At 46.0% G+C, this 21,915-nt stretch overlaps 1 protein-coding gene across 1 annotated transcript in view; it reads right to left on the bottom strand.

Moving 5' to 3' along the window:
- Positions 1 to 19,654, bottom strand: part of klhl18 (kelch-like family member 18) — a 41,123-nt gene extending 21,469 nt beyond the window's left edge. Inside the window, exons 1-4 of the mRNA XM_055664704.1 lie at positions 19,502 to 19,654; positions 18,205 to 18,335; positions 6,516 to 6,656; positions 4,273 to 4,471 (exon numbers count right to left, since the gene is read on the bottom strand). Of these exons, the coding sequence (XP_055520679.1) occupies positions 4,273 to 4,471; positions 6,516 to 6,656; positions 18,205 to 18,335; positions 19,502 to 19,618 (588 nt within the window). The 5' untranslated portion in view covers positions 19,619 to 19,654. The remainder of the gene's footprint in view (positions 1 to 4,272; positions 4,472 to 6,515; positions 6,657 to 18,204; positions 18,336 to 19,501) is intronic.
- Positions 19,655 to 21,915: the final 2,261 nt, after the last annotated feature.

The raw sequence follows: 21,915 nt of genomic DNA, 5'->3' as shown, positions 1-21,915 counted from the left end.
GTGTTAGCGTTAGCACAATAATGTTGTCTGCCGATGAACTTTGTGTTTAGCTTGTTTTTGTTGTATTTTTTCTATATAATAAAATGATGCCGGCGGCTCCTCTTGTAATTATTTAACCGCTGGACCAGCATTGATTTTTCTGTCTTATTCACAAAGTTGTAGCTGGCATGAGAGTTGTTATGACTGACAATATGTGATATGATAATATTGTTATGACTGATATGTGATAATACGAGTTGTTATTCTGGGCTTAATAAAGCCCCATTAATTTAATATAAAAATAATTGGGCAGGACAAAGGATGATTGTGGATCTGGACCAGTTGGTATTGAGACTAAATTCATTAAGATAGGAGCTAATATTCTAATGTACCCACTATGCGACCTGTTTAATTTGTCTTTCTCAACTTGCACCCTCCCTTCCGCATGGAAGTGTGCCAATGTTACTCCACTGTATAAGGGAGGCGACCCACACGATATTAACAATTACCACCCCATCTCAATTAGCAACTCGATGGCTAAAATCCTCGAGAAACTAGTGTTCAACCAGCTTTCACATTATGTCTCAACTTTCAATATTCTATCTCCATGCCAGTCTGGGTTCAGACCTAATCACTACAGCTCTGTTAAAACTCACCAGCGATGTGTTCACTGCTTCTGAGGATGGTAAACTCACCGGTGCCATCTTTCTTGATCTAACCAAGGCCTTTGATGTTGTTGACCACTACCTACTGCTTGATAAACTTTACTCTATTGGTCTTTCTCAAAACAATCTACTGTGGTTTAACTCATACCTTCATAACAGACGCCAATGTGTCACCTTTAATGGAAGTCAATCCAATTTCTTAATTGTTGAGAAGGGGGTCCCGCAAGGTTCGTCCTTGGGACCACTCCTTTTCTCTATTTTCATAAACAACCTCCCTAATATCTGTTCTGACTGTCAAATACAACTATATGCCGATGATGCGGTGCAATATACATCTAGCATTAACAAATCAGAAATTGAAAGATCCCTTCAATTAGATCTTACTTCTGTTCAGAAATGGCTATTATTTAACAAATTAATTTTAAATAAAAATAAATCATGCAGTATGTTATTTGGTACCAGACAAGGCCTTGGTAATTCTGTAGATCTGACTATATCATTTAATGAAGGATCACCATTAGAACAAGTATTGAACTTCAAATATCTTGGCGTTTGGCTCGACCCAACGCTTTCATTTACGCAGCATAGTGAGACCATTACTAAAAAACTCAGCTGTAATCTAGCTATTCTTTACTGCCATATAAATAGTTTCACCTTTCAGATGAGAAAAAGAATTGTCTCTCAACTACTACTACCAACACTGGATTATGCTGATATTGTCTATCAGAATACATTTGATACACATCTTCAACCTCTCAATGTAGTTTATAATAGTCTTTGCAGATTTATTTTAAGGTGTCCATATATAACTCACCACTGTTCGATGTACGAAACTCTAAACTGGTTATCCCCCCACGCTCGAAGATGCTACCACTGGTTCCAGTTCATCTTTAACTGCATCCATCTTAATTACCCCTTCTTATTAAAAACAAGACCTATTACCATACACTCCCTCATACTCACTAAGACATATTCAGCAACCCTTCTTTTTCATTCCAAGAACTAACAAAGAAATTGGGAGACGTGCATTTAAATTCAAAGCTCCTTCTGACTGGAACACTCTGCCTAGTACCATAAGAACTATTAGCTCATTTCGTCTATTTAAAAATACACTTTTACCCTTCCTTATAAAACCATGTACCTGTTTCTAGTATTAGAGTCTTCAAGCTCCTTTATCTAGCTTGCTCTGTGTGTGATCATTTGCGCTGTAACATATAACTGTTATTATTATTGGATATGTAAAGTCAATCAACAATTGTTATAAACTATAACAAGTGGGGATGGAGGGGTTTTTAGGATTGGTGTGTGGGTAGGTGGGTCAATGAGAGCCTCTATGTATATTACGTCTTGTGCTGTATGTTCTATGTTGGACCCCCTCGAAAACGAGATGACTGTCCATCTCAAGGGGTTATCCATGAATAAACTTGTTTCAAACTTGTTTCAATGGCGGTGCTGGCTCGAAGGGCCGAATGGCCCAACCACCGGGTGCCGCCACAGTATTTTTATATGCAATATATTTCATGTAATGTCGTCTGTTGTCTGGATCTTGAGTCTGAAATAAAGTTTAATAATAATAATAATAATAATAATACCGAAGACGGGGAACCAGTATGCGCGTGGAGGGTGTCGGCGGCTGTCGCTGGACAGAGGGGCGCTTTCACGAATGCGGCGGACAGAGAAGAGGATCCGTGCCTCCAGCACAACGGCCTTTAAGGCCCGGAGAAGACTGCACTTGTGCACTTAGTAGGTCAAAAACGTGCCGACTCTCTGTGGGCACTGTCTATCTCTGCGAAGTCCACTATTACACTACAACTTGAACGCCCGGAGAGGAAAAGTCTACAAAAAGTAGTAAACACTGCCCAGTCCATCATCGGCTCTGACCTCCTTTCCATCGAGGGGATCTATCGCAGTCGCTGCCTCAAAAAGGCTGGCAGCATCATCAAGGACCCACACCATCCTGGCCACACACTCATCTCCCTGCTACCTTCAGGTAGAAGGTACAGGAGCCTGAAGACTGCAACGTCCAGGTTCAGGAATAGCTACTTCCCCACAGCCATCAGGCTATTAAACTCGGCTAAGAACATTAATAGCCCATTATCTGTTATTTGCAGTTTATCAGTATATTTATTCATGTGTGTATATATTTATATAATGGTATATGGACACACTGATTTGTTTTATAGTCAATGCCTACCATGTTCTGTTGTGCTGAAGCAAAGCAAGAATTTCATTGTGCTATCAGGGACACATGGCAATAAACTCACTTGAACTTGAACAATCTTCGCACTTTTGTTTCGTATCTGTGATTGTGATTATTTATAGTATGATTTTACTGGATTGTATGCAGTGCAAAGAACCTCAATGTACCTAGGTACACTGGACGTTAAAGTATCATTAAGACAAAAATACTGGAGAAACTCAGCGGGGGTGAGGTAGCATCTATGGAGCGAAGGAAATAGGTGACGTTTCGGGTCGAGACCCTTGGGTCTCGACCCGAAACGTCATCTATTTCCTTCGCTCCACAGATGCTGCCTCACCCCGCTGTGTTTCTCTAGCGTTTTTGTCCACCTTTTTTTTTCCAGCATCTGCAGTTCTTTCTGAAACATTGAATCACAGTGATGACCTGGACAAGGGTGGCATGGCTGTAGAGTCGCTGTCTCACAGTGCCCGAGATCCGGGTTCGATCCTGACTATGGGCGCTAGTCCCTACGGAGTTTGTACGTTCTCCCAGTGACCTGCGTGGGTTTTCTCTGAGATCTTCGGTTTCCTCCCACACTCCAAAGACGTACAGGTTTGTAGATTCATTGGCTTGGGATACATGTAAAATTGTCGTGTGTGTGTGTGTGTGTGTGTGTGTGTGTGTGTGTGTGTGTGTGTGTGTGTGTGTGTGTGTGTGTGTGTGTGTGTGTGTGTGTGTGTGTGTGTGTGTGTGTGTGTGTGTGTGTGATAGTGTGTTAATGTGCAGGGGTCGCTGGTCGATGTGGACTCGGCGGGCCAAGGGCCCGTTTCAACGCTGTATCTCTACATTAAAGCACATCTGGACTATTGTGTACAGTTTTGGTCTCCTAATTTGAGGGAGGACATCCTTGTGATTGAGGCAGTGCAGCGTAGGTTCACGAGATTGATCCCTGGGATGGCGGGACTGTCATAAGAGGAAAGATTGAAAAGACTAGGGTTGTATTCACTAGAGTTTAGAAGGATGTGGGGGGGGGGGGATCTTACAGAAACATATAAAATTATAACAGGACTGGACAAGCTAGATGCAGGAAAAATGTTCCCAATGTTGGATGAGTCCAGAACCAGGGGCCACAGTCTTAGAATAAAGGGGAGGCCATTTAAGACTGAGGTGAGAAATAACGTTTTCACCCAGAGAGTTGTGAGTTTATGGAATTCCCTGCCACAGAGGGCAGTGGAGGCCAAGTCACTGGATGGATTTAAGAGAGAGTTAAATAGAGCTCTAGGGGCTAGTGGAGTCAAGGGATACGGGGAGAAGGCAGGCACGAGTTATTGATAGGGGACGATCAGCCATAATCACAAAGAATGACGGTGCTGGCTCGGGGCCGAATGGCCTCCTCCTGCACCTATTTTCTATGTTTAAACCAAACCTGAACACTGTGAGACCTCGTACCTGCTCTTCAGACTTCACATTGAGCTCGTCTCGGGCGACCAGTTCCAACGTTTCCTCGAAGGACAAGGCCAGGAACTCCTCGGACATGGACACCTCCACAAAGTGCTGGTGGATGAAACTGTTGGCCGAGTCGTACAGGACGGTGCACATCATCGTCTCCGCAAACTGGCGCACGCCCAGGCAGTTCTTCGGGTGCAGCCTGGAAGAGGAAGGCAAGATTCATTGCTGGTCACTTGGTGATTGGGGAACTGGTAACCAGCACCAAGCCTACAGTAGAGAGGAACAAGCATCGCCCTTCAGCCCCGGAGCGAATGCCACCAAAATGCCACCTCTTGCACACAGTCTCAGTCTGCTGTTCTGTACATTCTGTGCCAACCGGGGGATTACGATACGATAGGATTTTATTAATCCCAGGAGGGAAATTGATCTGCCAGCCATAAAAACACCAAATATGTGAAACAATGAAATTAAAATGATGAGTGGAAAGGATTGGGGATGTGTAAAGATTTGGGATGGGGGGGGGGGGCGAATAAACTTTGTATCATTGTGTTTTCAATTGTTTCTTTATTGTGATCATGTGTTCCATAGTACAATGAAATACATTTTTTGCACGCAGCTCAACAAGTCCACCTCTACAAAGTCCTTCTTCCCAAGGCTATCAAACCCTAAGTGGGGTAGACTGGGGGACCCCCTCCCCAAAGGAACTGCAGATGCTGGTTAACACCGATGAAAGACACAAAGTGCTGGAGTAAGTCATTGGGACAGGCAGCACCGCTGGTGAGAAGGAATGGATGACGTTTCGGGCCGAGACCCTTCTTCAGTCTGAACACAGGCTGGTGAATCTGTGGAACTCATTGCCACAGAAGACAGTGGAGGCCAATTAAGTGGATATTGTTAAGGTGGAGATTGACAGATTCTTGATCTGTACGGGCGTCAGGGGTTTTTGGTCTCTACCTAAAACTCTCCAGAGATGCTGCTTGTCCCGCTGAGTTACTCCAGCATTTGGTGCCTATTATCAGGCGGTAGAGCTTATTTTAATGCTGCATGCTGTTTTAATTCCCACTCCCACACTCGGACAACAAAAACTCATATGTCTGGCTGTTATTCATTGACTACAGCTCGGCATTTAATACCATCATCCCCTCCAAGCTGGTTACTAAGCTCTCAGATCTGGGTCTCTGCGCATCCCTCTGCAATTGGATCCTCGACTTCCTCATTCACAGACCACAGTCTGTCCGTATTGGAGGAAATGTGTCAGCCCCGATAACAATCAGCACGGGAGCACCTCAAGGCTGCGTGCTCAGCCCCCTGCTGTACTCACTCTATACTCATGACTGCGTAGTCGGTCATAGTGCGAACTCCATCATCAAGTTCGCCGACGATACCACTGTTGTGGGGTGTATCACTGATGGTGACGAGTCAGAGTATAGAAGTGACATCGACCGATTGACCAAATGGTGCCAGCACAATAACCTGGCTCTCAACACCAGCAAAACCAAGGAACTGATTGTGGACTTTGGAAGGGAAAGGATAGGGACCCACAGTCCTGTTTATATCAACGGGACAATGGTGGAAAGGGTCAAGAACTTCAAATTCCTGGGCGTGCATATTTCCGAAGATCTTTCCTGGTCCCAGCACACTGATGCAATTATAAAGAAAGCACATCAGCGCCTCTACTTCCTGAGAAGATTACGGAGAGTCAGTATGTCAAAGAGGACTCTCTCGAACTTCTACAGGTGCATGGTAGAGAGCATGCTGATCAGTTACATCGTGACTTGGTTCGGCAACTTGAGCGCCCAGGAGTGGAAAAGAATGCAAAAAGTTGTGACCACTGCCCAGTCCATCATCGGCTCTGACCTTCCCAGCATCAAAGGGATCTATCGCAATCGCTGCCTCAAAAAGGCTGCCAACATCATCAAGGACCCACACCATCCTGGCCACACACTCATCTCTCCGCTGCCATCAGGTAGAAGGTACAGGAGCCTGAAATCTGGTACATCCAGGTTCAGGAACAGCTACTTCCCCACAGCCATCAGACAAACTCGCCATCAAACAAACTCTGAACTATGACAGCCCTTTATCTGTTTATTTATGTGTATATATATGGTCAATGCAATATAGACACAGTGAGCGGTTCTGTATTTATGCTTACAATATTCTGTTGTGCTGCAGCAAGCAAGAATTTCATTGTTCTATCTGGGACACATGCAAATAAACCCTCTTGACTTAACTCCAACACTCACCTCTCTCTCAGGAAGGTACAGCACGCATCCTTTACATTCTGTAGTTGCAGGAAACTGGCACCGATCAGCAACGACTGCACATTCTGTTGGTCGATGGCCAGTCGGCCGTTGTAGGCAAAGTTAATAAGCGCTTCCAGGGCACTGCAAGAGATCGGTCAGAATTTAGACTCGGACTAATCCCTTTAAAAGTTGTTATAAAAGCACCAAGAAGAATCAATGTTTAAGAAGGAACTGCAGATGCTGGAAAAAAATCAAAGGTAGACAAAAATGCTGGTGAAACTCAGCGGGTGAGGCAGCATCTACGGAGCGATGGAATAGGTGACGTTTCGGATTGAGACCCTCGACCCGAAACGTCACCTATTCCTTCGCTCCGTAGATGCTGCCTCACCCGCTGAGTTTCTCCAGCATTATTGTCTACCTTCAAGAAGAATCAATAACACTTGTACATGTTAAAACAATCAGCCCATGCATATTATTCCGCGTATTCAGTCCGGGGTATCTCTCCAGAAACTCCTTTCCATCCCTTCTCCCCATAAGATGCTTGTTCACACTGGACTAATTACAGATTGGTTAGTCCGAAACCTTCCACCATCACTCTCTGCTTCATTCCATGAAGACATTAGACAATAGATGCAGGAGTAGGCCATTCGGCCCATCGAGCCAGCACCGCCATTCAATGTGATCATGGATGATCATCCCCAATCAGTACCCCGTTCCCGCCTTCTCCCCATATCCCCTGACTCCGCTATTTTTAAGAGCCCTATCTAACTCTCTCTTGAAAGTATCTAGAGAACCGGCCTCCACCGCCCTCTGAGGCAGAGAATTCCACAGACTCACAACTCTCTCTGTGAAAAAGTGTTTCCTCATCTCCGTTCTAAATGGCTTACCCCTTATTCTTAAACTGTGGCCCCTGGTTCTGGACTCCCCCAACATCGGGAACATGTTTCCTGCCTCTAGCATGTCCAAACCCTTAACAATCTTATATGTTTTGATAAGATCCCCTCTCATCCTTCTAAATTCCACAGTATGCATGCCGAGCCGCTCTATGTGGATAGAGAACTGGCTGGCAGACAGGAAGCAAAGAGTAGGAGTAAACAGGTCCTTTTCACAATGGCAGGCAGTGACTAGTGGGGTACCACAAGGCTCAGTGCTGGGACCCCAGCTATTTACAATATATATTAATGATCTGGTTGAGGGAATTGAAGGCAATATCTCCAAGTTTGCGGATGACACTAAGCTGGGGGGCAGTGTTAGCTGTGAGGAGGATGCTAGGAGACTGCAGGGTGACTTGGATAGGCTGGGTGAGTGGGCAAATGTTTGGCAGATGCAGTTTAATGTGGATAAATGTGAGGTTATCCATTTTGGTGGCAAAAACAGGAAAGCAGACTATTATCTAAATGGTGGCCGACTAGGAAAAGGGGAGATGCAGCGAGACCTGGGTGTCATGGTACACCAGTCATTGAAAGTAGGCATGCAGGTGCAGCAGGCAGTGAAGAAAGCGAATGGTATGTTAGCTTTCATAGCGTAAGGATTTGAGTATAGGAGCAGGGAGGTTATACTGCAGTTGTACAGGGTCTTGGTGAGACCACACCTGGAGTATTGCGTACTGTTTTGGTCTCCAAATCTGAGGAAGGACATTATTGCCATAGAGGGAGTGCAGAGAAGGTTCACCAGACTGATTCCTGGGATGTCAGGACGGTCTTATGAAGAAAGACTGGATAGACTTGGTTTATACTCTCTAGAATTTAGGAGATTGGGAGGGGATCTTATAGAAACTTACAAAATTCTTAAGGGGTTGGACAGGCTAGATGCAGGAAGATTGCTCCCGATGTTGGGGAAGTCCAGGACAAGGGGTCACAGCTTAAGGATAAGGGGGAAATCCTTTAAAACGGAGATGAGAAGAACTTTTTTCACACAGAGAGTGGTGAATCTCTGGAACTCTCTGCCACAGAGGGTAGTCGAGGCCAGTTCATTGGCTATATTTAAGAGGGAGTTAGATGTGGCCCTTGTGGCTAAGGGGATCAGAGGGTATGGAGAGAAGCCAGGGATGGGATACTGAGTTGGATGATCAGCCATGATCAGAATGAATGGCGGTGCAGGCTCGAAGGACCGAATGGCCTACTCCTGCACCTAATTTCTATGTTTCTATGACCTCTTTGCTCCTATACTCAACTCCTCGTTATAAAGGCCAACATGCCATTCGCTTTCTTCACTGCCTGCTGTACATGCATGCTTACTTTCATCGACTGATGAACAGTGAATGAAAGTAAGCAAGCAATTCTCTAACCAGTCGGCTAGCAGACATTCCACAGCAGCCTACCATGCCAACCTTACAAAAAGCCTAGATCAACATAAAAAGCTGGAGTAACTCAGCGGCTCAGGCAGCATCTCTTGAGAAAAGGAATAGGTGACGTTTCGGTCTCCTTTTCTCCAGAGAAGGTGTCTGACCCGCTGAGTTACTCCAGCTTTTTGTGTCTATCTTTGGTTTAAACCAGCATCTGCTGTTCCTTCCTTCACTTACCAAAAGCCTTGTTGGAGTCCATGTAGACAACATCTATGCCTTTGCCCTCATTGACCTTTTTGATTACATCCTCAAAATACTCTAGATTTGTAAGACAGTCTCACACATACAAAACCATGCTGAATATCCTTAATCATCACATCTATCCATATGCACATAGGTAGACAAAAATGCCTGAAGAAGGGTTTCGACCCGAAACGTTGCCTATTTCCTTCGCTCCATAGATGCTGCCGCACCTGCTGAGTTTCTCCAGTATTTTTGTCTACCTATCCATATGCATATCTATCTTATCCCTCAGAAAACTCTCCAGTAACTTGCCTACCACAGATGTCAGGCTCACTGGCCTATAGTTCCCAGGCTTTTCCTTGCAGCCCTTCTTAAATAGAAGCACAAGGTTAGCCGCCCTCCAGTCTTCCAGCACCTCACTTGCCTCTAATGATGATGATTCAATTCAATGCACAGATTATTGTCACATGTACCTAGAAGTTCTTTATTTTGCAATGCAATCTGGTATAGTCACATAGCAGACCTCACAGAGCAGTACTATAACGATTCATTTATCTCAGCCATGGATGCTGTAATTTCTTCCTGAGTTACAGGGGCAGAAATGGACCATTCGGCCCATCAAAACTACTCTGCCATTCAATCACGGCTGCTCTATATATTTCCCTCTCAACTCCGTTTTTGCTCCATAACCTTCGACAACCTTATTAATTCATTGGAGTTTAGAAGGATGAGGGGGATTCTTATAGAAACATATACAATTATAAAAGGACTGGACAAGCTAGATGCAGGAAAAATGTTCCCAATGTTGGGCGAGTCCAGAAGCAGGGGCCACAGTCTTAGAATAAAGGGGAGGTCATTTAAGGCTGAGATGAGAAAAAACTTTTTCACCCAGAGAGTTGTGAATTTATGCAATTCCCTGCTGCAGAGGGCAGTGGAGGCCAAGTCACTGGGTGGATTTAAGAGAGAGTTAGATAGAGCTCTAGGGGCTAATGGAGTCAAGGGATATGGGGAGAAGGCAGGCACGGGTTATTGATTGGGGACTATCAGCAAAGATCACAATGAATGGCGATGCTGGCTCGAAGGGCCGAATGGCCTCCTCCAGCACCTATTTTCTATGTTTCTATGTTAATCAGCCATGATCACATTGAATGGCAGTGCTGGCTCGTAGGGCCGAATGGCCTACTCCTACACCTATTGTCTATTGCATTGTCTATAATTAAGAATCTATCTACCTCCACGTTACAAATACCACCTCCCATAGTATCCTCGAATATATGTGATCAGCCCTGGAACATTCTCTACCTTCATACACCTAAGGACATCCAGCACGTTCTCGACCGTAAGAAAGACTGGCCTCAAGACGTGTCCATTAACTGCCCCAAGTTCCCCAGTCTTCCAATCCGGCTCCACAATTCTTGGTGAACTTTGTCCATCTCCTGCGTCTCCCCGCAGTGTTGACCACTTTGGATTCTGAAGGGCTCTATTCTCTCTCCAGTCATCCTATATCCCTTAATGTATTCATGAAGTCTCAGGATTTCCCTTAATATTATCTAGCAGAGCTAAGAGAGACACCCACGTCAGACTCCTATTCATAGACTTCAGCTCTGCCTTTAACACCATTATCCCAGCCAAGCTTATCAGCAAACTCACAGGACTTGAGGTCAGCGCTCATCCCTGTAACTGGAAGGGGGGGGGGGGCGTCCAGTCGGGTATGGCTGCCCTGCCTGCAGCTGTCCATCCTTCCACTTACTTTTGTTATTTTTAGAACATTAAAAAGTGTTGTTTGGAGGTCTAGTCTTTTTATGTGTGGGGGGTTGGGGGGTTGAACTGTATTTCTCAGTCCCTAACTGGTCGGAGAGGCAGCTTTCCTCCGAGCAGCATCTCGACCCGTCCTCGCGGCCTACCATCGGGGTCTGGAGCGGCGTTTCCTGACGGGACCGGCCAGAACCACACTGGACCGCTATCGCGGAGCGAGCGATGCCTTGCCCGGGTTGCCGCGCTGAAGGTCCGGAATGCTGAGTCCGCCAATTGAACATCGCGGAGCTGCGGGTCTGTGGAGCGGCCAGCAGCGGGTGGCGGCGCTGACTTTAACATCGGGAGCCTGGGATCTCGCGCCGAGATCGCCAGTGGTGGAGCTCCGTCCAGCGCGGCCTGTTGGCTTCGGAAGCCGCGGTTTCCGGTAAGAAGGCGGCCGTTCCAGGCGTCCCAAGCCGCTGAGAGGGTTCTCCCGACGCCGGAGCACCATCACCCGGCGAAAACGGCCTGGAACATCAGGCCCCGTAGCGGCGACTGCGGAGGCCTCAATAGGCCCGACTATGGGTGGACATGGGAATGGGGACTGGACTTTGTGCCTTCCCTCACAGTGGGAACCATTGTAGGGGGATGTTTTTTTGTTTATTGTTAAATTCTTCTTTAATGTTGTGTTGTATTCTTATTAGTGTGCTGCAATGGCAACTTAAGTTTCACTACACCAATTGGTGTATGTGACAATAAATGAACTTTTGAACCTTTGGATCCTCGACCAACAGACCCCAATCAGTGAGGACAGGGGGATAAACCACCGGATGGCACCAGCAATGACTGCCTCGCCAAAAGTCCATGTCCCTTCCTTCTTTGTGTCTGTTTTGTATGTGTTAAATATATGTTTTTAGTGTTCTTTAGCTGGTTTTATGTGGGGGTGGGTTTGGAGAAACTTTTTTTTTAAATCCCTTACCTCGACAGAGATGCAATTCTTTTCCATATCGTATCTCCGTCTGCACTGCGGCCTAACACTGAGGAGTCGGCGGCCTTTGCTGGAGACAGATTTCGAGACCGAATGACTGTGAGGAGGATGCTATGAGAATGCAGGGTGACTTGGACAAGGTTGGGTGAGTGGGCAGATGCATGGCAGATGCAGTTTAATGTGGATAAATGCAGGGGTTATCCACTTTGGTAGCAAAAACAGGAAGCCAGATTACTATCTAAATGGCGTCAAGTTGGGAAAATGGGAAGTACAACGGGATCTGAGGATCCTTGTTCATCAGTCAATGAAAGTAAGCATGCAGGTACAGCAGGCAGTGAAGAAAGCGTTGTGAATGTTGGACCATAACAAGAGGAGTTGAGTATAGGAGCAAAGAGGTCCTTCTGCAGTTGTATAGGGCCCTAGTGAGACCACACCTGGAGTATTGTGTGCAGTTTTGGTCCCCTAATTTGAGGAAGGACATCCTTGCTATTGAGGGAGTACAGCGTAGGTTCACCAAGTTAATTCCCGGAGTAGCTTGACTGTCATATGCTGAGAGAATGGAGCGACTGGTCTTGTATCATTCGAGGTCATCTTCTTCCATTCATTCTATTCTATCTATCCTCTGGAATTTCGAAGGATGAGAGGGTATCTTATTGAAACATATAAGATTGTTAAGGGTTTGGACACGCTAGAGGCAGGAAACACAGTCCCAATGTTGGGGGATTCCAGAATCAGGAGCCACCGTTTAAGAATAAGGGGTAAGCCATTTAGAACAGAGATGAGGAAACACTTTTTCTCACAGAGAGTTGTGAGTCTGTGGAATTCTCTGCTTCAGAGGGCATTGGAGGCCGGTTCTCTGGATACTTTCAAGAGAGAGCTAGATAGGGCTCTTAAAGATAGCGGAGTCAGAGGATATAGATAAGGAAATATTATGTAATAAAATTGCTCAAATTATTTCTGTGAGGAAATTATGTTAAGTTACAAGAGAAGGACTGGGAGCGGAGGTTTTCAAAATACATAGGCCACAAAGGAATAAAGAACACACACACACACATACATAGGAGAACAGATGGCTTGTTATAACATGGAAATGTTGATGTAAATACGCATAGCTTTGTTTGCTTTAAAGCGGCTATAACTGTCAGAAGTTGTATTTGGTTTAGTTGGTGTTTAGATTATCGGTCATTGATGGGGTTTTTTCCTCAAGCCATGTGTCTCTTCTTTATGGCACATCATTGAGCTCGGCTGTGTTATGAAGGGGATTTATGGTTGCTTATATTGGGTCATAGGCACCAAGGCTAGATACTAGTCTGTGCTGTTTAAATGTTTTTATGTTGAGATAAGAGATAAGGCATAGGTGATGGTTGTGTGACCTTTGCAAAAGGGTGGTTTCTTATGTTTATAGAAAACTGAGAAAGTAACTCTGTTTTGATAATCTTTCATTTGCTGTGTGGAATACTATTAGTGAGGAAGCCTTACATTCCTTTCGTCCAGAGATAGAAGGGGGAGGTAGTAATTAAACTAGACCCGAGCTTGGGAAGAAGCAATCAAGTGTGACAATTAGTGGCCTTAGTGTGGTTGGGGATTGTAGATACAACTTAACTTCTTACCACTTTGTAAGAATGGGGCAAAACTCATAGTTAATCCATGTAACTTTATTTTAACTATTAAATAGGGAAAATAATTTTGAAGTGTATTGTGTTTAATTAGGATTGAGAGTATTAGACTTTGTTTAAATCTGAAGTTTTAGAAGTAACTTTCTTTTCCAAAAGTGAAAATATATGTTTTGTGTGTATGTATTGTGGGATTGTTGTATGATGTGTATTTTATATTCTGAGAGGTGTTCTCTGAAAATTAGTTTTATATCTCTGTGGTTTTACTTCATTGAAATAAAATTATTTTGAGCAGAGGTTGAAGATGGCGCCAAAGTAGAGATGGTTGCAAACATCAAATTCCTAGGAGTCAATATCACCAACAACTTCTCCTGTACCACCCAACTTGAAGTAACGGCCATGAAAGCACACCAATGCCTCTTCCTCTTTAGGATGCCTAGGAAGTTCAGCATGCCCCCCCCCCGACAACTCTCACCAACTTCCACAGATGCGCCGCAGAATGCATCGTAGCTTGGTTTGGGAACAGCTCCATCCATTGTGGACTAGGCCCAGACTATCACACAAACCAACTTCCTTTCCATTTACACCTTATGCAACAAAAGCTTTCCACTGTACCTCGTGTACATGTGACAATAAACTAAACTGAACAAACTTTTCAACGCAACCCACTTTCTGGACATTCCTTTGCCCGCAAAGAACTGACTACATAGAAACATAGAAAATAGGTGCAGGAGTAGGCCATTTGGCCCTTCGAGCCTGCACTGCCATTCAATATGATCATGGCTGATCATCCAACTCAGTATCCTGTACCTGCCTTCTCTCCATACCCCCTGATCCCTTTAGCCACAAGGGCCACATTTAACTCCATCTTAAATATAGCCAATGAACTGGGCCTCAACTACCTTCTGTGGCAGAGAATTCCAGATTCACCACTCTCTATGTGAAAAATGTTTTCCTCATCTTGGTCCTAAAAGATTTCCCCCTTATCCTTAAACTGTGACCCCTTGTTCGGGACTTCCCCAACATCGGGAACAATCTTCCTGCATCTAGCCTGTCCAACCCCTTAAGAAGTTTGTAAGTTTCTATAAGATCCCACCTCAATCTTCTAAATTCTAGCGAGTACAAGCTGAGTCTATCCAGTCTTTCTTCATACGAAAGTCCTGACATCCCAGGAATCAGTCTGGTGAATCTTCTCTGTACTTCCTCTAAGGCAAGAATGTCTTTCCTCAGATTAGGAGACCAAAACTGTACGCAATACTCCAGGTGTGGTCTCACCAAGACCCTGTACAATTGCAGTAGAACCTCCCTGCTCCTATACTCAAATCCTTTTGCTATGACTGCTAACATACCATTCGCCTTCTCCACTGCCTGCTGCACCTGCATGCCTACTTTCAATGACTGGTGTACCATGACACCCAGGTCTCGTTGCATCTCTCCCTTTCCTAATCGGACACCATTCAGATAATAGTCTACTTTCCTGTTTTTGTCACCAAAGTGGATAACCTCACATTTATCCACATTATACTGCATCTGCCATGCATTTGCCCACTCACCCAGCCTATCCAAGTCACCTTGCAGCCTCCTAGCATCCTCCTCACAGCTAACACTGCCCCCCAGCTTCGTGTCATCCGCAAACTTGGAGATGTTGCATTCAATTCCCTCGTCCAAATCATTAATATATATCGTAAATAGCTGGGGTCCCAGCACTGAGCCTTGTGGTACCCCACTAGTCACTGCCTGCCATTGTGAAAAGGACCCGTTTACTCCTACTCTTTGCTTCCTGTCTGCCAGCCAGTTCTCGATCCACATCAATACTGAACCCCCAATACCGTGTGCTTTAAGTTTATATATTAATCTCTTATGTGGGACCTTGTCGAAAGCCTTCTGAAAGTACAGATATAAAACATCCACTGGTTCTCCCTTATCCACTCTACTGGTTACATCCTCGAAAAATTCTATAAGATTCGTCAGACATGATTTACCTTTCATAAATCCATGCTGACTTTGTCCAATGATTTCACCACTTTCCAAATGTGCTGCTATCCCATCTTTAATAACTGATTCTAGCAGTTTCCCCACTACCGATGTTAGACTAACTGGTCTGTAATTCCCCGTTTTCTCTCTCTCTCCCTTTTTAAAAAGTGGGGTTACATTAGCTACCCTCCAAACCTCAGGAACTACTCCAGAATCTAAAGAGTTTTGAAAAATTATCACTAATGCATCCACTATTTCTGGGGCTACTTCCTTAAGTACTCTGGGATGCAGCCTATCTAGCCCTGGGGATTTATCGGCCTTTAATCCATTCAATTTACCTAACACCACTTCCCGGCTAACCTGGATTTCACTCAGTTCCTCCATCTCATTTGTCCCCTGGTCCCCTGCTATTTCTGGCAGATTATTTATGTCTTCCTCAGTGAAGACAGAACCAAAGTAGTTATTCAATTGGTCTGCCATGTCCTTGTTCCCCATGATCAATTCACCTGTTTTTGACTGCCAGGGACCTACATTTATTTTAACTAATCTTTTTCTCTTCACACATCTATAAAAACCTTTTGCAGTCAGTTTTTGTTCCCTGCCAGTTTTCTTTCGTAATCTATTTTCCCTTTCCTAATTAAGCCCTTTGTCCTCCTCTGCTGGTCTCTGAATTTCTCCCAGTCCTCCGGTAGGCTGCTTTTTCTGGCTAATTTATATGCTTCATCTTTTGTTTTGATACTATCCCTGATTTCCCTTGTTATCCACGGATGCACTACCGTCCCAGATTTATTTTTTTGCCAAACTGGGATGAACACTTGTTGTAGTTCATCCATGCAGTCTTTAAATGCCTTCCATTGCATATCCACAGTTAACCCATTAAGAATCACTTGCCAGTCAATCTTGGCCAATTCAAGTCTCATACCCTCAAAGTTACCTTTCTTTAACTTCAGGACCCTCGTTTCTGAATTAACAATGCCACTCTCCATCCTAATGAAGAACTCAACCATATTATGATCACTCTTGCCCAAGGGGCCACGCACAACAAGACTGCTGACTAACCCTTCCTCATTACTCAATACCCAGTCTAGAATAGCCTGCTCTCTCGTTGGTTCCTCTACATGTTGGTTTAGAAAACTATCCCGCATACATTCCAAGAAATCCTCTTCCGCAGCACCCCTGCCAATTTGATTCACCCAATCTATATGTACAGATTGAAGTAACCCATTATAACTGTTTTACCTTTGTTGCATGCATTTCTAATTTCCTGTTTGATTCCATCCCCAACTCCACTACTACTGTTAGGTGGCCTGTACACAACTCCCACTAGCGTTTTCTGCCCCTTAGTGTTTCGCAGCTCTACCCATATCGATTCCACAGCCTCCAAGCTAATGTCCTTCTTTTCTATTGAGTTAATCTGCTCTCTAACCAGCAACGCTACCCCACCTCCTTTTCCTTCCTGTCTATCCCTCCTGAATATTGAATATCCCTGGATGTTCAGCTCCCAGCCTTGGTCACCCTGGAGCCATGTCTCGGTGAACCCAACTGTATCATTAATAGCTATCTGCACATTCAACTCATCCACCTTATTACGAATGCTCCTTGCATTGAGACACAAAGCCTTCAGACTTGTTTTTACAACACACTTACCCCTTATGGTGAAAAGTGGCCCATTTTGATTTTTGCCCTGGATTTTGCTGCCTACCACTTTTACTTTTCACCTTGCTACCTATTGCTTCTACCCTCATTTTACACCCCTCTGTCTCTCCGCTCACAAATTTAAGAAACCCTTTCCCTTTAACTCCATCCTCAACTATCTCATTTGACACCCAATCAACTTCAATCAACAGTAGGAAGATCCTATTAAAAATCACTGACTAATACTGGCCTTTGTTTTGGTTGCACTTTAGACTTGTGTGTACAATTATGGTCATTACAAGGACATTCTTGCTATTGACGGAGTGCATAAGTTTACAAGGTTAATTCCCGGGATGGCGGGACTGTCATATGATGTGAGAATGTAGCGGCTGGGCTTGTACACTCTGGAGTTTAGAAGGATGAGAGGTGATCTTATTGAAACATATAAGATTGTAAAGGGTTTGGACACACTAGAGGCAGGAAACATGTTCCCGATGTTGGGGGAGTCCAGAACCAGGGGCCACAGTTTAAGAATAATGGGTAAGCCATTTAAAACGGAGACGAGGAAACACTTTTTCTCACAGAGAGTTGTGAGTGTGGAATTCTCTGCCTCAGAAGGTGGTGGAGGCTGGTTCTCTGGATACTTTCATGAGAGAGTGAGATAGGACTATTAAAGATAGCGGAGTCAGGGGAAATGGGGAGAAGGCAGGAACGGGGTACTGATTGCGGATGATCAGCCATGATCACATTGAATGGCGGTGCTGGCCCTGCACATATTGTTTATTGTAAGTATTTCTGGATCTGGATCTGGATGTAGAACGCTGAAAAGCTCTAGGTAGAGCATCACTCAGCACTGGACAATTTTATACTGGACAATTTTTACATTTTATCAAGCCAATTAACCTACAAACCTGTACGTCCTTGGAGTGTGGGATGAAACCATAGACCTCGGAGAAAACACACGCATATTACGGGGGGGGGGGGATGTACAAACTGCATACAGACATCACCCCGTGGTTGGGATCGAACCCGGGCCTCTGGAGCTGCATTTTGCTGAGAGGCAGCAACTCTACCGTTCCCAGTGCGTATGACAATTAAACTCTTGACACTTGGCCACCAGCAATGCATTACAGCGAGATAAACTAAGGATAGAAATGATCAAAAGATAAAATAATTGGTTGGGAGATCTACGAAAGGAACAGGAGCCGGGCGACTAACCTTGGGTCCATCCCCTGCATGGCGATCTCGTCCTGCTTACATTCAATCATGTCGTTTGTGAACATGGCATGGAAGTATGGAATGGATGCTGCCAGCACGATGCGGTGCGCACTGTATTTGTGATCACCAACCTGCAAGGCAACACCGTTTATAGAGAACACTACAGCACAGGCCCGCCATTCCTTTTGTGCCAACACAAAAGCCTCTTAAATGCCACTGTCGTATCTGTCTGTGTTTGAATTAACTGTGATATAGGCTGACACCATCATTCACCCCCCCCCCCCAAATCCCACCTCTTACCCAAACATCCTCTCCTTCCCTCCCCCATCTCAACATCCCTTCCACCCTCTCACTATCACACACTTCTGCCTTTACGACCTTCTCCCTCCCTCAATCACTCTCTCCCTCCCGGACCCTCTCCCTCCCTCCATCAGCAACGCTAATCCTACCCTGACACCCACACTCTCCTTCACCCAACCTCTCTTGACATACCCTCCCCCTCCTCCTCAATAGTCAGATGTATTCGTCACATACACAATGAAGTGCAGTGAAATGAACTTGCCAGCAGCGGTACGATAAAAAAAGAACACACAAAAAACACAAAACATCCACCACGGCATTCATCAATGTAATGGAAGGAACCAAAGTTCAGTCAGTCCTCCTCCATTCCCCCCGTGGTCGGGGCCACAAACCTCCGCAGTCGCCGCAAGTTCACAAGAGATAGGAGTAGAATTAGGCCATTCGGCCCATCGAGTCTACTTCTTGTTTCTTGGTTTCTTGATCCTCCAAAATATTCCAAATGGAATTTAAACTGGAGGTGGTGAAGGGAGGGCTTAAACCAGAGAGGGTTATTGGGAAGAAAGAGCTACTTTAAATGTAGTTGCATCTGGTTGGGTAACTATAGTTGGGTGGAGATTATTCCATGCTTTAATTGTGCGGGGGAAGAACGAATTGCTGTACACATCTGTCTTTGTAGCTGGGATCACAAATTGGATCGAATGCCCTCGTCTGCTCCTAATTGGTTTGGGTTCAGTGTAGGTCTTGTGATCTATGTCTAGATGACCATTTAACATTTTGTAAAAACAGGTCAAACGGTTGAATATTCCTCCATTCAATCACGACTGATCTCTGATCTCTGCTCCAATTCCCATTGTCCTGCCTATTCGCCCACAAACCCTGGACGTGACACCCGCTCTAATCAACAACTTGTCCATGTCCCTTATCCCATTCTGCCCCTCTCCCCCCCATCTCCCCCGTCGCCCTCTCCCCCAGCAGGCGGTGCCTCCCCCCTGCTCACCCTGAGGGTGACGTCGCAGAGCTTCCCCTGGCGGCGGATCTCCTCCATGAGGCCGTAGCCGCGGACGGGCAGGTCGCCCACACTCAGCAGCATCAACTCCTCGTCCGCGTCCGCCATCTTCCCCCCACGTGACCTCAATCCCCGTGACGCAACTCGTCGTGACGCACCGCGCAACCCCATTCCCCGTGACGCATCTCGTCGTGACGCACCGCGCAACCCCATTCCCCGTGACGTACCACGTCGTGACGCAGCACGTAACCCCATTCCCCGTGACGTAACACGTCGTGACGCAGCACGTAACCCTCATCCCATCCCCGTGACGTAACACGCAAACCCCTCCCCGTGACGTTCCACGCCACGTAATCTCATCACATCCCCGTGACGCAACACGTCGTGACGCACCGCGCAAACTCAATCCCCGTGACGTAGAACGTCGTGACGCACCACGCAACCCCCTCCCCGTGACGCAAAACACCATGCCATCGCATCCCATCCCCGTGACGCAACACGCAAACCCCTCCCCGTGACGTTCCACGCCACCCCATCTCATCACATCCCCGTGACGCAACACGTCGTGACGCACCGCGCAAACTCAATCCCCGTGACGCACAACGTCATGACGCTACACGCAAACCCCTCCCAGTGACGGACCCATCTGACCCTCCCCCTCGTGGAAACCATGTGACACCGACGTACCACGTGACCCCCCTGTCCCCGCTGGCGCCGGGCGGCGTTTGATCCCCTCCTCCTCACGTGATCATCCATCCCCCGCCGGCGGCGCAGGGACCGTCCACAAATCCCGCACTATGGGCAAGGCGCAGACAGCAGCCAGCTGGGGCTCACAGGCACAGGGTCAAGAAGGCTGTGGAGGCCAAGTCAGTGGGTATATTTAAGCCAGACACAGATAGATAGATTCTTGATTAGTGCGGGTGTCAGGGGTTACGGGGAGAAGGCAGGAGAATGGGGTTAGGAGGGAGAGATAGATCAGCCATGATTGAATGGCGGAGTAGACTGGATGGGCCGAATGGCCTAATTCTGTATCTATCACTTCCGGGCAGCCACGGTGGGGCAGCGGTAGAGTCGCTGCCTCACAGAATCAGGGACCGGGTTCCATCCCGACTACGGGTGCTGTCTGTACGGAGTTTGTACGTTCTCCCCGTGACCTGCGTGGGTTTTCTCCGAGTTTTTCGGTTTCCTCCCAGACTCCAGAGATGTGTAGGTTTGTAGTTTAATTGTCTTGGTGTAAGTGTAAATTGTCCCTAGTGGGTGTTGGATAGTGTTAATGTGCGGGGGATCGCTGGTCGGCGCGGACCCGGTGGGCCGATGGGCCTGTTTCCGTGCTGTATATCTGAACTAAACTAAACTAAACTCATGAGTAACTCAGCGGGTCAGGCAGTATTTCTGGAGAAAATGGATAGGTAACATTTCAGGTCAGGACCCTTTTTCAGACTCCATCCTTTCCTCATGTCCTTTTTCCAGCTTTCACCCACACACCCCCGCCCCTATATAGATATAGACGGTGGTGCAGAGAGATATAGAACAAATGAATGAAAGACTGACATAGGATGAAAGAATGGATGGATTGGGCTTGTATTCAATGGAAGGATGAGGGGATATCTTATAGAAACATATAATATTCTGGCTAGATGCAGGTAAAATGATGTTGGGGGAATCCAGGAGGTGGGAGATTGCAACCTTCACATGGTCAGCCCTGTTTCGACGAATGCAATCAACCGGACGAGCACAAACTGAAGATCGAACAGAACAAGTTATCTTACAACTTTAGGCTGTGCACGCCATAGGCAAGAAGAAGAAGGGAAGTCCAGAACCAGGGGTCACAGTTTAAGAATAATAGACAATAGACAATAGGTGCAGGAGTAGGCCATTCGGCCCTCCGAGCCAGCACCGCCTTTCAATGTGATCACGGCTGATCATCCCCAATCAGTACCCCGTTCCTGCCTTCTCCACACATCCCCTGACTCCGCTATCTTTAAGAGCCCTATCTAGCTCTCTCTTGAAAGTATCCAGAGAACTGGCAGAGAATTCCACAGACAGGAATTTAGGAGTAGGGCAAATAAGGGGCAGGCCATTTAGGACTGAGATGAGGAAAAACGTTTTCACCCAGAGAGTTGTGAATCTGTGGAATTATCTGCCACAGAAGGCAGTGGAGGCAAATTCACTGTGTGTTTTCAAGAGAGAGTTAGATTTAGGTCTTGGGACTAAGGGAATCAAGGGATATGGGGAAAAAGCAGGAACGGGGTACTGATTTTTGATGATCAGCCATGATCATATTGAATGGTGTTGTGGGTCAAAAGGACGAAGGGCCAAATGACCAACTCCTGCACCTGCTTTTCTTTGTTTTCTATGTTTCTAAGATAGACAATAGACAGTAGGTGCAGGAGTAGGCCATTTGG

The sequence above is a fragment of the Leucoraja erinacea genome, chromosome 43 (assembly GCF_028641065.1).
Source record: "Leucoraja erinacea ecotype New England chromosome 43, Leri_hhj_1, whole genome shotgun sequence".
In the NCBI taxonomy this organism is placed as follows: domain Eukaryota; kingdom Metazoa; phylum Chordata; class Chondrichthyes; order Rajiformes; family Rajidae; genus Leucoraja; species Leucoraja erinaceus.
This window is presented reverse-complemented; position numbering and strand designations above follow the sequence as displayed.